This window comes from Esox lucius, chromosome 13 (genome assembly GCF_011004845.1).
Source record: "Esox lucius isolate fEsoLuc1 chromosome 13, fEsoLuc1.pri, whole genome shotgun sequence".
Classification (NCBI taxonomy): Eukaryota; Metazoa; Chordata; class Actinopteri; order Esociformes; family Esocidae; genus Esox; species Esox lucius.
Window position 1 is genome coordinate 10588260 of NC_047581.1, and position 17370 is coordinate 10605629.

The following is a 17370-nucleotide window of genomic DNA, read 5'->3' on the forward strand; positions in this document are numbered from 1 at the left end:
TGTTTTACCTGCGGTCCTCAACTAAAGTAACCCAGTTTTAGATTTACGGTGAGATATAGATTTAAGGTCTGGTTTAGATTTAAGGTCTGGTTTAGATTTAAGGTCTGGTTTAGATTTAAGGTTAGGACAATATTTGGTGGTGTTACGTCAATTTGTTTGTGCTAAGCTTTTTTATTTTTAAATGGAAATCAGTTATTCTTGAGAAGTATAGTGATACCATCGTCCATGTGTGTCTTTGGCTTGGGAGGGGTAACTGAAACCCAACCAAGTCATCTATATTTACTCTCAGCCAATCCTAATCTGACATGACTAACAGCTGATGCTGTGGTTGTGAGGGTATTACAGGAGATTAGCATCATTAGCCTGAGGTAATAAACGACTGGATCCTGGCTAATCTGGTTGAGACTGAGAGTCGACCTCAGGCAGAGAACGGCTATCACACTTCAAAGGAGAATAGGTCGGGATAATGTTCTTAAGGCTCCATTTAATCAAACCTGCATAGAGGTTTTAACTGAGCATCATTTTCCCATGGACAGTGTATTCACTAAAAGGTTTGGGTACTATAAACCCTATTACTATTGACTGAATTCTTGTTTGCCTGAATGTTGTTTTTTTGTGAACAGATTGTGGACATAGAGGTGCATGTTGTAAAGACTGTCAGATTTTCTACCTTAGATGAAGCACTATCTTGTTTTATAGTGGTTGGATCAAGTTGTCTTTTTAGATCAGTCTGTGTGTTTTAACAGGGGTTTAACAGACGTCTGGGTAACTAGAGAGAACCCCCCACCAACATAGTATAACCTGGTCCCCTGAAAGAAAATGCTTTATCCGCCATTGCATTTGAAACTGTAAGCAACACCTTTTCCTGCCACTAATTTAGTGAAAAGCTGTGGGATAGGGCTGGGAAAATTTAGCCACTGTCAAACTCATAGAAGGAGCAATGGACGCAAGGACTATCCATTACATAATAATGTTAGTTTGAATGATGCTTTGTGTTTTTACTGTTTTTACATTTACTTCTATAAGCTTATTTTGTTTTCATATGGGAGACCTCATGCTCATGAGGCATGTTAAATTGTTCCAGAATCAGTATGTGCATATCATTTATTTATTATAAAAAAAGGATGTTGCGGATCAGGATTGGCCCTTTATGAGTGGGTGCTAACTAATGTATCGAATTCCAATATGTCCAATGTCCTGAACCAAGCCATATGAATTAGTGTGTGCAGTTATTTTTAACACCTGTTTACATTCCCTTGAACATATCTGGTGTTTAGATGGTCTGGTTTTCTCTCTGTCTCTCTTTTCATAAGCATGTCAGTTTCTCTGTCTCTCTTCTCATATCTGTCTGTCTTTCTTCTCATATCTGTCTGTCTCTTCTCATATCTGTCTGTCTTTCTTCTCATATCTGTCTGTCTCTTCTCATATCTGTCTGTCTTTCTTCTCATATCTGTCTGTCTCTCTTATATCTATGTCTCTCTTATTATATCTGTCTGTCTCATATGTCATATCTGTCTGTCTCTCATATCTGTCTATCTTTTCATATCTCTCTGTTTCTTCTCAAATCTGTCATTCATTCTCCTCATATCTGTCTCTCTCTCTTCTCATATCTCTCTGTCTCTCTTATCATATCTCTCTGTCTCTCTTATCATATCTCTCTGTCTCTCTTCTCATATATGTCTGTCTCTCTTCTCTTATCTGTCTGTCTCTCTTCTCATATATGTCTGTCTCTCTTATCATATCATGTCTATCTTTCTGCTCATATCTGTCTCTGCATCGCCCAGAAGAACACGGTGTCCATTCCACCCTCAGCCTGTCCTCCTTAAGGCATTTACCTTTTACTGACCTTTGACCTTTAGCTTGATGATATGCAGTGCATAGTCAAATGTCACTATAGCTTCCTCTATTTACCCATACATTTTCTATACACTAACCCTTCCTCATCCTCAGCTTTTTGTGAAAACCAGTATATAAAGAGTTCAGCAAACACTGCTTCAGATATAGCACTTTAATTGTCTGCTACTCCATTTGATTGTAGGGTCAGAGTTTTTCAGATCAGATTTCCGCTCTACCAAGGCTCTTCACTAGGGCAGTTCTTATTTTGTGAAAGTCTGATTTCACAATGGTGAACTTATATTCCTACTTATGGACAAACAATTCAGAAAACATTTTAAGATTATATGACATTTAGGGATTGCTACTACATGAGAGAATTTAAGCCTATGGGCCTATGGGACTTACTGTTAAATAGCATAGTGGTTGACTACCCATTGTTGAATAACTTGAGCCAAAGTAGACATTAGGATTTTTCCAGGATAGGTTAAAACTTTGCTGGCTACAAGCTTCAGTAGCTACATTATAGAAAGCCTAAAGTAAAACTGTTAACAGTTTTATTGCGATGGATGAACTGCACCGACAAGGACCGTTTCAGAGTCCACAATGATCCACCATGTGGGGAGCAGAGGGGAAACATTTAAACACATACAAACGATACAAATTGGGACCTGGTGTGAAAGATTGGAGACATGTGACAGTCTGGGATGTGTTCGTGTGATATGGGAACTTGAGAATATATGGCACGGTGGCGCTGCTGCTCACCGCACCATGACAAGTGGACATTGGTCACTTTAACGTATTGTGAATAGTTAGACTGCCCATGTGGGCAGTCAGGTAATCTCAAAGTCTAATTTCCCAACAACAAATGTCTGAACATATTATCAAATTTGTTTTGCGTGGTGACAAACTGTGTTTGTTCAGTAATAACCTGTTCTTTAATTGGCTGTTAAGTCAATAATGGATATGGGTAATGTACAAAAAGCTGCATTTAAAAACAACCCAGTCAGAAGAGACCTTTCCCCGTCATCAGACATTACTGTGGTAGTTATCAGCCATTATCATTTTTTTTTGCCCTTTATATGCACTGACTAAATTACTTATGTAATTTTTGGTGGGGTTAATTAACTGCGTCCGTAGGAAATTTTACACGGGCAGTCCAGTGTCCTTCCTCTTACAGTGGACTAGTGCTTGAGAGAAGCCAGTTTGTCTGGGAGTGGGTGGCATTGATTTAGCACCGTTTTTCCAGTAGAGGAAACATATCCCAATCCACATCAACAGGGATGCAGTAGAGGGAGCGAGGGAGAGCAGTTTCTTTTAGTTCCTTTATCTTCACTTAGCTTCATGTAATGGAACATCCACACCAGCATTCTTGTCAAGAAGGGTTCAACAGCGACTTTTAATACATTTGTCAATCCTTCCAGTGGATGATGAAGACAGCCCAGCGCATCACGGTGGCCAGGACACAAACCATCCCACTGTTAGTCTACCAATTCTGTCAACAAGTCATGTTCCATATGGCATTGGATTTGACATCTATCAGAAACCGAGCCTGAAGCATAATCAAGGAGCCCTCATTCATCTCACCTGCGTGGACTGAATGGACCCTTAAGGTCTCATTCTATATGAGGATTCTGTCTGAAAGCTGTCAGATTTCAGGTAACAGGACCGGTTCTCAACACCTTTACTAATTCTGCTGTTCATCATGGAGTCACTGAAATACCCAACCATACCAACACACAGACAAGCATGCATGAGCGCACACACACACACACACTTTAAAAGTGCTTAAAAAATACTTTAAAATTGTTTATTTGTATTGGTACTGCGTTCTGTGGTTATTCAAATTAATGATTATTATAATTTATGAATAGCTACGGGTATTATTCTGTAAATATTTTGCGTGGTCGAGCAGGAACCTGCGAGTAAGAATTTTGTTGTGTGCTTTGCTATGTGTGTCCTGTGTGCGTGTGATCAATAATAAATCTAAAACAACCTTAAGACACATATAATCAGTGTTATAGAAACAGTTTTATAACCCTCTCTCCATCTCCCATCAGCGTAATATAATAAAACTCCTTTGTCCTTTAGTTACAGAGAACATCGGAAATGTTTCTTCTGTTTTACCCTTGAAGAAAGCACGCCCACGTGAACAGCCACTACAGGCTCAGGCTTGAGCCGCAGTAAAGGGCCACAGAACAGACAAAATGTGATGGGGTTAAAATGCTCAGGAGCCTGATGGTAGGTGAACGACTAGATGGGAATCTGTCAGCCCATTACCAGATGAAATGAAACCGGATGCGTTTCGGCCACAGGTCCAACTCCTTACAGTCAAGGGTATTCCTTGGATTTAATGGCTCATACCCAAGCAATCACACGTATGGTGTCCTTGCTGCCGTGAAAAAGCATCAGGTTGCATTGAATTCTGTTTGTGCCAAGTGACAGCCAGGCTAAAAGATAATTTATTGCCTGCCTTTCCCCGCCTGGGAGGCAAGTAAGAAACCACTGCTTTCGCTTACTTGTGGGTTGAGAGAGAGTGTGTGTGTGTAGGTGTGTGTAGGTGTGTGTAGGTGTGTGTAGGTGTGTGTAGGTGTGTGTAGGTGTGTGTAGGTGTGTGTGTGTGTGTGTGTGCACGTGTAGAAATCCAAATCCTTTGTTACGTAATGTCAGGTTGTCAGGTTCTGAATGAATGTAACTTAATTGGCACTGAAATCATTCATTCCCAGCGATTTGGACACTTAGGCGGAAATAGCAACATGGCTGGTAAAAGGCTGTGCGTTTCAATGGACAGGATGTCCAATACAGCAGGGATATTACAGTGGTACGTGGCACTTAATAGCAAAAAACAAACCTAGATTCAGAGCTACAAATTCTGGCATAGCAACAGGTACAGTTGATCTAATGACAGGAAACATTTAAGGCAAAGCGCAGACCATAGCTCGTTTATTCGAATGTCCTTTTGAAAAGAACAGCAGAAAATGTCACCAACACACCATGTCCTGATTGGCCTGTCGGTTTAATGACAGTGGAAGGTTTACATTATTGTTAATGTCCTCTATATGCATGTATAAATTTGACACACAAGAAAAGGTCACTGAATGGAACACTGCCGTTTCTTCAGGTGACACATGGTTGATGACACGTTAGAAAGGTCATTGCTTTTAGGTTAGATGATGTTTGAATCCCCTGATAATTGAACACCGTGGATGTGAGTCTTGCCAGGTCCGAGTCGGGATCCAGTGAAATTGAAACCGATTGGTCGTTATCTGGGCGTAATGTCAACATGATTATGACATTGACCCAACACATTCTGGGATGATATTATGTTATTGGTACACTTGCTCACTGACCTAGACAGCACACACACACGCACATAAACTTGTATCTTTCCACCTGCATCCTTTTCTGCGCTGTTAACCCGGCTTTAGCTAACACTCTTATATTGCCAAATGAGTTGGAAAAGGTGCTGATTCTAAACGTCAGCTCCACGTCTCCCAGGCTCTTCAGGGCAATTGGCTAACAATTCAGCAATATAACCACTGAGGAATCCCTAACGCACTGATGCTCTTTTCACATTGCTAGTCACCATGCCACTCGCTACAGAAAGTCATAGGCCCTATTAGTATTTTTGTAATTATTTTTTTAAATGTTCATTTGTGAGGGATTGTTTTAAGCCTAATGACCAAAACTGAGATGCGGGCAGTGAGTCGGGCTCTGTTTCCTAGCTACGCTGTGTGGAAGGGATAAGTGCCGGAAGACAGACAGACCGACCGTGTGGTTCAGCCAGGCAGATAGAAGACTGAGTGTATACAAGCAGTACGCGCAACACGTTTGAGTTTCCTTTGCTTTAGGAGCAAACTGGTTCTGGAAAAGCAAGGCCATTCTCCTGCTGAAAGGATCTTATCATCGGATGAATGAATGAACTCTTTGCAGTTCTTCTTATTTTTCTCCTTTTGTGTCTCCCAGAAAGCCTTTTTCTCAGAGATAATTTTTTCATAATGTCAGATATAAAAAGTAAATTTCAAACTTCATAAGATGGTCTGTCAGATGAAAACTAGCGGAGAGCTAGGTTAATTTAGACATTTGCTTTAAGCAAATAAATAAGGAAATGTAGTTTTCTTTCTAATAAAAATATCAACATACTCCGAATTCATGCAGCATAGTTACAACAAAATACAGTAAATATTCTTGTCTCTCCACAAGTTATGTGGTAAATTAAGCTTCTTAATGGTAAGTGGGTGATAGTACAGATAGGTTGAAAATGTAATTCATGAAATTGGGGTTAAGGTTAAACTGTTAAATGTAATCATGAGTGGGAGTTTTGGTTCAACTCTATTACTAAGGTTCTTCTAGAGAATCACTGAGTTTGAATGGAACTCAGGATAATCTGCCTTTCAGGAGCTCTACATCAGGCGGTCTCAGAGGAAGGGCCTAAAAATAATGAAAGACTCCATCCACCCTCTTTACTACCGCATTGCAGGCATGGCATGCGTTAGCAATGTCTAGAACTTAGAGGACCTTGTACAGCTTCTACTGACACATAAACATGCCTTTTCATTAGGAACAAAAACACATAAGCATACTTATACCTCACACACGCTCAAGTCAGTCTCTGTGTCTCTCTGTCTCTCAACAAATACACTGCTGCTGCTATCTTATCTTTTCTGCCTAGTCACCTTACCCCGACTTACATATGAACATCAAGTTCAGCTACCTTGTTGACCACCACATCTCTGTTTAAAGTCAAGCAGTTGTCATCACTTCATTTTATACTTATTCTATGTTACTTTTTTGAGTTTTTTTGTGTATCTCTCTTACTCTTTAACTATGCATTTTTGGAAAATGACTTGTAGGTATTTCCCTGTCAATACTGGTTATTTTTTTAAAGGTTCTTGAAATGTATGGAAGTTGTGTCCCTTTAATACCTATCAAGTACATTTTTGTGAATTCAAATGTAAATGTATGTTTACATTTGAGTTATTTTGCCGATGCTTTTTTCTTTCATGACTTAGTCGGGGCGTGTTGTCTTATGTTGACTAGGCGGGAGAACCGCACAATCCTGTAATAGTAGTGAAATAGTTTTCAATTAAGTAGCTTTTAGATAAGTCACTAATATAATTTTCACCAGAGATGAAGTGCAAAAAATTATTTACAAAGACTACATTGTGGGATTATTATAGATGCGGTTATTTAAATAAAAAAACATTTTTCAACTTCTTCAGGATTTAGTTTTCTGCTTGTCAAGAACATATTTCTCAGGCAAAAAGAATGTATTTAATCAGGATTTAGCTAACTGTATTATGGTGGAAAATAAGTATTTGGTCAATAACAAAAGTTCATCTCAATACTTTGTTATATACCCTTTGTTGGCAATGACAGAGGTCAAACGTTTTCTGTAAGTCTTCACAAGGTTTTCACACATTGTTGCTGGTATTTTGGCCCATTCCTCCATGCAGATCTCCTCTAGAGCAGTGATGTTTTGGGGCTGTCGCTGGGCAACACAGACTTTCAACTCCCTCCAAAGATTTTCTATGGGGTTGAGATCTGGTGACTGGCTAGGCCACTCCAGGACCTTGAAATGCTTCTTACGAAGCCACTCCTTCGTTGCCCGGGCGGTGTGTTTGGGATCATTGTCATGCTGAAAGACCCACCCACGTTTAATCTTCAATGCCCTTGCTGATGGAAGGACGTTTTCACTGAAAATCTCACGATACATGGCCCCATTCATTCTTTCCTTTACACGGATCAGTCATCCTGGTCCCTTTGCAGAAAAACAGCCCCAAAGCATGATGTTTCCACCCCCATGCTTTACAGTAGGTATGGTGTTCTTTGGATGCAACTCAGCATTCGTTCTCCTCCAAACACGACGAGTTGATTTTTTACCAAAAAGGTCTACAATTTTGTATCTGGTATCCTTTGACAGCTCTTTGGTCTTGGCCATAGTGGAGTTTGGAGTGTGACTGTTTGAGGTTGTGGACAGGTGACTTTTATACTGATAACAAGTTCAAACAGGTGCCATTAATACAGGTAACGAGTGGAGGACAGAGGAGCCTCTTAAAGAAGAAGTTACAGGCCTGTGAGAGCCAGAAATCTTGCTTGTTTGTAGGTGACCAAATACTTATTTTACAGAGGGATTTACCAATAAATTCATAAAAAATCCTACAATGTGATTTTCTGGAATTTCTGTCTCTCATAGTTGAAGTGTACATATGATGAATATTACAGGCCTCTCTCATCTTTTTAAGTGGGAGAACTTGCACAATTGGTGGCTGACTAAAAACGTTTTTGCCCCACTGTACATTAACTGTTGTCACGGCTTCGGGGGTTGAGAGGAGCAAGGAGGAACCGGAGAAGGCGTGATGGAATGATAGTTTAATATATCTATATCCCAGCGAGAGAAATCAGCATGAGCTTAACACAAAGCGATGAACAGCTCTTTACATGGCAAGAGACAATTACACACAAAGACAGGGGGAGCAGAGGGAACATATATACCGGGGGAAACAGCGATGATGAGGAACAGGTGCACAAACGAGACACAGGTGAAATGTATGATGAGACGGTGGTGTCAGAAAGCAGGTGACGTCGACCGCTGGGGCCCGCCCGCTGCAGGGGGAGGTGAACCAGCAGAGGTCGCAGTCGTCACAACTGTGTCTTTTGCATTGTTGAGTTCTGAAAAAGAAAGTTGCAGTTGTAAAATAGATCTTCACTTATGCAGAAGCTTCAGGGAGCTTCATATCTTTTTGTCTGGAGCCACAAAGACCCAGAAAAGTTTAATTTGGAGCCACTCTATTTCTTTAAAAGGTTTAATCTGGAGCCACTTTATTTATTTAAAATGTTTAATCTGGAGCCACTTTTTTTTTTTAAAGCAATTCATCAGTCAAACATCGTTTCAGGATTCTAAGGAGGGTTTGTAATTTTGTGATGAACTTAACTTTTATCTGAAAGCACTGTTTCAATTTTCTATGATTTGAAAGGGGATCTAGGCAGAGGTAGGCCATTCTTTCTTCCTGTAGGTTTTGGCCTCATTGCGTTCCAGGTCTGCACAACACTTTGATTGTGTCAGCTGGAATTTGCGGACTTGTAGTTAGGGAAAGTTGAAAACTGAGGGCAGGGAGCAAGAGATTGTCCTTGGAAGAGAGGGGTTCACTAAAATATAAGATGTAGACCCACCCTTTCTCCACATGTTGTTATATATCTTCCATTTGGACAGGTTCTAAATCATGTCCAATCAATTAAATTTTCCGCTGGTGTTCTCCAAGTTCTAGATGCATTTTGTCACGAATCCTTCCGGCGCAGGTGCTCCTCCGTTGCACCAGCTCCGGAGGTCTACGTCACCAGCCTTCTAGGCACCACTGTTCCGGCTAATCACCTTCACCCCGGACTGTCCCCATATTGTCGCCCTCACCTGTTTCCCATTCTTACTGATTTTCATGCCTATATACACTCACCTAAAGGATTATTAGGAACACCACACTAATACTGTGTTTGACCCCCTTTCGCCTTCAGAACTGCCTTAATTCTACGTGGCATTGATTCAACAAGGTGCTGAAAGCATTCTTTAGAAATGTTGGCCGATACTGATAGGATAGCATCTTGCAGTTGATGGAGATTTGTGGGATGCACATCCAGGGCACAAAGCTCCCGTTCCACCACATCCCAAAGATGCTCTATTGGGTTGAGATCTGGTGACCGTGGGGGCCATTTCAGTACAGTGAACTCATTGTCATGTTCAAGAAACCAATTTGAAATGATTCGAGCTTTGTGACATGGTGCATTATCCTGCTGGAAGTAGCCATCAGAGGATGGGTCCATGGTGGTCATAAAGGGATGGACATGGTCAGAAACAATGCTCAGGTAGGCCGTGGCATTTAAACGATGCCCAATTGGCACTAAGGGGCCTAAAGTGTGCCAAGAAAACATCCCCCACACCATTACACCACCACCACCAGCCTGCACAGTGGTAACAAGGCATGATGGATCCATGTTCTCATTCTGTTTACGCCAAATTCTGACTCTACCATCTGAATGTCTCAACAGAAATCGAGACTCATCAGACCAGGCAACATTCTTCCAGTCTTCAACTGTCCAATTTTGGTGAGCTTGTGCAAATTGTAGCCTCTTTTGCCTATTTGTAGTGGAGATGAGTGGTACCCGGTGGGGTCTTCTGCTGTTGTAGCCCATCGGCCTCAATGTTGTGCGTGTTGTGGCTTCACAAATGCTTTGCTGCATACCTCGGTTGTAACGAGTGGTTATTTCAGTCAAAGTTGCTCTTCTATCAGCTTGAATCAGTCGGCCCATTCTCCTCTGACCTCTAGCATCAACAAGGCATTTTCTGCCGCATACTGGATGTTTTTCCCTTTTCACACCATTCTTTGTAAACCCTAGAAATGGTTGTGTATGAAAATCCCAGTCTGAGCAGATTGTGAAATACTCAGACCGGCCCGTCTGGCACCAACAACCATGCCACGCTGAAATTTGCTTAAATCAGCTTTCTTTCCCATTCTGACATTCAGTTTGGAGTTCAGGAGATTGTCTTGACCAGGACCACACCCCTAAATGCATTGAAGCAACTGCCATGTGATTGGTTGATTAGATAATTGCATTAATGAGAAATTTAACAGGTGTTCCTAATAATCCTTTAGGTGAGTGTATATATTGCCCTGTTTCCCTGTGCTGTGTTGGTTATTATTTCCATGTCACCTTGCAGTGTGTATGACTATTCTATGCGTATGAGTATTGTATCGTTCCGATACAATATCGTTCCGGGTTCGTCCGCGTGTTCTGTTTTTCACCTCACTTTACTTTGGCTTTGCCCAGTCAGTTTTTTTACGTACTTTGAGTTGGGTTATAGAAAACCTTACTATATTTCCTGCGTCTGTCTCCACTCCCTACAACACTGTAACACCATCATACTTAAACTGTAATTTAAAGGAAATTAAAGAATTGAACACTGTGACACATCGCAAGGATGATCAAAGAAACAGGATGCCTATGAGCTCAATTTGGAGAGTTAGGGTAAAGGGTACATGAGATGTTTTGGCTTTGTCATTGTAGGGTTTTGTGTGTATATTGATTGCAACAAACACACATGTTTAGTGAATTCCAAATTTAATCTATAACACAACAAAATGTGGATAATGTGAAGGGTTTTGAATACTTTCTGAATCCAGTGTATATTCACATTGAACCTGAGAATGCAGATGTTTTATTTAACATCCAAAATAAACAGAAAAACATGTGATTCCATGTGTTGGAGGATATGAATGGATCTGACGTAGATATTAACACTTATCAAAGGCAAAGCTTTTACCTGCCATTATCTCCTTCCCCAATGTCAACATACACAATTGTGTTTGACCCTGTCTCATCACAACAACTCCTAACAAATTTGTGTGAGTCGGAATTGAAACAAGCTTTTTCAGAACTTCCCCTATTCTACCTGGTAAGAATGACTGACATAACATTCTCTGTTTTAACAAAGTCCTGGGAGCAATTAGGGATGAATTCTTTGCTCAGGTACAGAACAACAGATTTTTCACCTCCGGGATTTAATCTGGCAACCTTTCGGTGACTAGTCAGATGTAAGCACTAGGCTAGCCATCCCCGTGAAGCCATTCTGCCTGTTTCCACATCTTCCCACCAGGTGGTCGCGTCAAATTCTTCATGGAATAGTCTTACTTTCTGCACTGCAGTTGTGAGATTTCACATGTCACATAAACAGTAAGCTGATGTGGAGTGGTTTATGCTTGTTGAAGATGTTAGACATGTTTATGGGTATGTGTGTGTGTGTCTAGCAGAATGACACAGGACTAGAGGTAGAAATCCATCTTGTTCTGGTTGTAATTTATTGTGTCTTGCTTTCATACAACCTGGAGAGAGTCGTATTTTCAAAAGGTTTGAAACTGACAGAGACATTATGAAATATATATTTATATTTTTGGAGTGTGTCATTCCATAATTTGTTATGTAGTGCTCAAAGTCATATCTAGACTCCCTTTAATAAACCACTGCACATTTCAAGTGTTCACTAAACCCTCTTGACCCGCCTTCAGTATTCAAATTCTGCACTTCCTTTGGAAAGCCCACTGTAGCAAACACAGGCCCCTCCTCACTGTGAGCGAACGTGTGTGTGTGTGTGTGTGTGTGTGTGTGTGTGTGTGTGTGTGCACTTGTGCACTGGCGTTTGTGCCATATGCACACACGTCTCAATGTGAGTACATGTTTGCATGCACGAGTGTGTGTGTCTGTGTTCTGGGCCGTGATTTATGCTGCAGCCAGTAGGTGAGAGCAGCAGAAATCAATGGTACCTTCAGAAGCTTATTTATGGTTGCGCCAAACCCAGAGCCTCTCAATTGGATGACAAATTGTGAAAAGGTGGGGGCGGTCGGGGTAGTTGGATGTGTAGGAAAATACCACATTCCAACTTCATTTTTTTAAAGGCCACTGTTCTTACTGTAGTGATGTTCTTCTTGATTTAAATGCACCGAGCACAGATAGCCAGTGTTTGCAGTCAATGTATATAAACAGGCATTGATTTCCGGTACTCTAATGCCGTGTCCCTCCCTTATCCCCAAACCCAGCGGAAAGTGCATATTCAATTACATTCACAGTTCATCCCCATTTTACATTGGTTTCATGTGCACACCTCCCATTCCAGAGGCCTCTATATTTCTCCGGATAAAGAACTCCACAACAGAGATCAGATTCCCCAATAACCACATATTGTCTTCTCTTATACCCTGGCCAGTGTAAACCCCTCTGTCTGTTTGTCTTTCTCTGTTCATGTATTTTTCTTGCTTTGTCTCTGTTTCTCTCTTAGATCCTCCTTTGCAGGGTCCTCGTTTCACCGGGTGTAAGTCCAGGGAGCAGGTGACTTTCAGCTGTTGGTGGAGCGCCGGAAGCTTCAGAAATCTTACAGAGCTCGGAGGCCTGCAAATGTTCTACTGGAAGAAGTGAGTAGAAAAGGTGTGTGTGCGTGCGTGCGTGTGTGCGTGTCTGTGTGCTTTTCAAACCGCTGAATTATCGTTTGGAATTATTCATTGTATTGTCTCTCTGTCAGTTCAAAGTGACTCTGTCAGACTTAAGAGTGACCTCTAGAATGCATTTATTTTCCCTCTCTCCCATAGGAATGATTCGCCTAATGAATGGAGGGAGTGTCCTGACTACCCATCCTCTGTGAAGAACGAGTGTTTCTTCGATAAGAACCACACGGTTATCTGGACGACCTACTGTGTGCGGCTAACCTCTGTGAGGCAGAACATCACCTACGATGAGTTGTGCTTTGAACTACAGGACATCGGTGAGGGCGCCTTTAATGGCACTCTGTCATGGCCTCTTAATGTTAACCACCCTCTTTTCCTGAGAAACAGAGGATAAATAGTTTACAATGTATGTTTTTATCAGGACACCCATCAGCTGCTGCGCTTGCTGGAGTTCGTCACAGCAAACACAGTATAATACAGAACATTAATAGACTGGTACAGTACGAATACAAAACATGAAAACAATTCTTCTGCCCAATGGCCTGTAAGTTGTTTTGTCTGAGAGATCCTTGAGATCCTGGACTCTCAGCACATTGTTCTGTAAACAGACAGCACCAAGCATAAACCTCCACTTTGGCAGTGCACACTGTTAGTCATTTTTTCCAGAACCTTTGTCCTCAGTCAGTCACACACACAAACAATTTGACTGTTTGAACTGAAATACACATTTGCCATCAAATGTTGCACTGATTCTTAAATTCTACGTCTTCAGCGTCACTTAACATTGACTAGATGTAGCATCCATACACCGGACTAGTAGAAGAGCCACCTACACGCATCATGGAGCAAATGCATGACTTCTGTTGAATTAAATCATGTTGATAGAGGTGGTTTTATTGAAATGACACATGTAAACACACTGGGTTCCCAGTAGCTCATTTCCGGGAAGGTCCCACTGTTAGACTCTTAGGTAAATTAACCAATGCAGCCTCATGCCTCATCTTTACTCAGTTATATTGAGCCTCAAGTAATGAATGTCGATGGTGACCCAGAGGCGTCGCTGGGTTCACAATACATTCGGGTCTTAGCCCAGCCTCCCTTCCAGCCCAGGCCTGAAAGTACAGGGTTTTGAATGTATAGGAGGACAATTCCGACGTACACGCTAGTGGCCTACACTTATACAGTGTCATAATGCGCGATCGGAATTATAGATGAATAGATCACGGGCTATTTTTTATTTATTATTGTTTTTTGTCAATTTGAGATCCGGGGCTATTCATAAAAGGACCGGGGCTATAGCCCCGGACGCCCAGGGCTAACGACGCCACTGTGGTGACCGAATGGAATCGCAAGCCCCCTTCTCATTTGTAAATGGACACCACATATTACATTTTTCAAACTCTTCATCATTTCAGCTGAAGTCTGTCAACATACAAGTTATCTTTGGATGTTAGCTTGATTTGCTATAATGTTACAGAGACAAGTTGAGGAAAAGGTATCCTAAAGAAATGTGGTATGTGGAAAACAATATACATTTCTGCATATTCTGCAGTCTTCAAATTGAATTATCTGATATAATATCTCTCATCCATGAAGAATTAGCATCTAATAGTAGATATCAAACATGTCTTTGTTACTACTACATATCACAGTCCTTGATATCATTAGTTGGAATGCATTTCTGACTAGAAAAAAACAAAATTGCAACTAGTAACGATTGGAATAGCTAGTAATTCATGAATAAATGCTAGTCACTTTTAAATGCTGTTGAAAGGTTCTCTAACTAATTATTTGCATTATTTTATGATGTTATCCTGTTTTCACGCCTTAACAATGCATTTTACAATAGACCAAATCTCAAACAGTTCCCATTGAGGATGCTTTGAATAGAATGCTTGGTTAGATATCAGTCCCAAGACATCCATTCAGAACAGTATTGAGACGAAACTATCCATGAATGCCGATTTCACTGTGTCCCACACTCCTAGAGCTGAAAATATGAGCATGTCAGAATAACAATAGCCGAGGGATGAGGCCGGTTCTAGAAGAAACCATTCTAAGAAATGGATAGAAGGAAAAAAACAGGGATGGAAGGAAAGAGAAGTGGGGTCAAGCATCTGGCAAAACAGAACTATTCCAAATGATTAACGACGGGTGTTGTTGCTCATTAGGGAGGTTTGAGAAAAGCTAGCTTGTGGATTTAGGGCCAATGACATGCATGTGTTTCAGAAATGTTCTTCTCATGTGGACGATGTGACTAGCACAAGGATGTGACATTCTGGTCCTGGGAACCCCAAGGAGTGCAGGCTTTTGTTTCAGCCCTTCTTTAAAAGACACGATTACTGTCAATGTGGTCAATGTGGTCACTGTATAAATACATTGCTACACTGTCTCACTTTTTATCCTGACTGAATAAATAAAGCATAATGAGAGATATGTTTGGACATGAATTGGCATTGTCATCCGTACAGTATACTGACCCTTGCTCCTTGACCCCTGCCAGTGCACCCTGACCCCCCGGTGGGTGTGAACTGGACATTGCTGAACGTGAGTCAGTCAGGCCTGCGCTTTGACATCATGGTGAGTTGGGAACGCCCACCAACGGCCGACATACCTAACGGATGGTTGAACCTGGCTTATGAAGTCCAGTACAGGATGAGGAACAGCTCGCACTGGAAAGTGGTGAGTCAGCTTATCAGTTTTCAGCTTATTACCCAGAGTCATGGAATTCACAGATTCAAAGAAAAAGTCAATATAACAATTTTCGACAAATGTTTGGAAATTGGTAGGAAATCAATGAAATGCATTAAAAATTTCAAATGAATGCACTGCAAAAAAATATTGTTTCATCTAGTATGTTTTGCTTCAGGTCAAAAAATCCAATAATCCTTAAAATGAGGTAAAGTTTTCTTAACAAGCTAGAAAATACCGCTTGTTTTTAGAAAACAGGCCTTGAATATCGTGTGATTTGTCTTGTTCCATTGGCAGATCATTTCACTTATTTCAAGCAAATATCTCCTCAAAAATAGGTACTGTATATTGTCTTGTTTCATTGGCAAAATCTTTTGCAATGTGTAACTGATTTGCCCTGTTAAAAACCTTTTATTTGTCAGCTGTTCAGTGGAAAGTTGCCTGCATGCCTACCTGGTAGAACGATATTATGTTGATTATTTTAGTTTGTGTCATCAGCAATTACGCAAGCATTACAGTAATTCAAAGCCATTATCCAATCTTATCATGTGGTGTGTATTCACAGAATTAGGCAAAATATTTAACAGATTTTATTAGGCCTTAGGTTAATAAAATCTATTAGGCCTTAGGTTCATGGTGAACACTAAAGCAAGGCCTCCAGGGAAATCAGCCTCGATAAGATCAGCGGGGTTAGAGGACAAGGCCAGCGGAGCTCACTGACACAAACCTCTCACAGGGAACCTGTCTTCATTCTAAAATCTGTTTTCCTGACAGGTTTATTTTGCATAGATGAGTGTTTTACAGTTACATTTACCCTAAGGCATAATCGATTGCGATTGTTTTGGACGTTTCATAGCTTTAGATCTTATTTTCCGTCCTCTCCTCCCTCCCTTCTGTCTACCACCCCATTACCCCGTTCCACCTCCTTTTCTGTCTACCACCCCATTACCCCGTTCCACCTCCTTTTCTGTCTACCACCCCATTACCCCGTTCCACCTCCTTTTCTGTCTACCACCCCATTACCCCGTTCCACCTCCTTTTCTGTCTACCACCCCATTACCCCGTTCCACCTCCTTTTCTGTCTACCACCCCATTACCCCGTTCCACCTCCTTTTCTGTCTACCACCCCATTACCCCGTTCCACCTCCTTTTCTGTCTACCACCCCATTACCCCGTTCCACCTCCTTTTCTGTCTACCACCCCATTACCCCGTTCCACCTCCTTTTCTGTCTCTATTTCTCAGTTTGAGCTGGAGTTTGGCACCCAGAAGTCTATCTACGGCCTCCGAACAGGAGAAGAGTATGAAGTGCGTGTGCACTGTGCGATGAGGGCTTTCAATAACTTTGGGGACTTCAGCGATCCCATTGTTGTCCACGTGCCACTGATACCCAGTAAAGGTGAGAGTCTGATGATGATAATGTGAAATTACGATAATGCAGATTATATTTTTTATGAGGTTCATGATGTATGGAATATCGGTCTAGTTACTATTGTAAATTAGGAATTGATCTCAAGGATAACTGAATAAATTAATCATAAGATGGCCTGACTCATGAGTTAGATTTAAAAATAACACATTTTCTTTGGCATTTATTCAACTGTAACCACACAGGTCATATTAAGATATTTGAATTATAGAAAGAAAAAAACGTGATATACAATCACCAAAGGAGTGAAGGATTAATGCAGTATATGGTTTAACAGCAAATGATACGGAGATGAATCTGAATTTGTACGGAGCAATGTCCCTACAATGGACTGACTACGTTTTATCCAGGAAAACCAGCAGTGAACCTTTCCAGTCTGACACCTCCTGGCATGTTGGTGCCAACTAGAGAAATTAGGGATTTGTCTATAATTG

General features: G+C 41.1%; 1 protein-coding gene across 5 annotated transcripts in view; it reads left to right on the forward strand.

Moving 5' to 3' along the window:
• The window catches only part of ghra (growth hormone receptor a), a 62708-nt gene that overhangs the window by 35265 nt on the left and 10073 nt on the right, over positions 1 to 17370 (forward strand). For all 5 annotated transcript variants that reach the window (XM_034296555.1, XM_034296556.1, XM_010892456.4 and 2 more), the window contains 4 exons: positions 12656 to 12788; positions 12963 to 13135; positions 15322 to 15500; positions 16753 to 16906. In XM_034296555.1, the coding sequence (XP_034152446.1) occupies positions 12656 to 12788; positions 12963 to 13135; positions 15322 to 15500; positions 16753 to 16906 (639 nt within the window). The remainder of the gene's footprint in view (positions 1 to 12655; positions 12789 to 12962; positions 13136 to 15321; positions 15501 to 16752; positions 16907 to 17370) is intronic.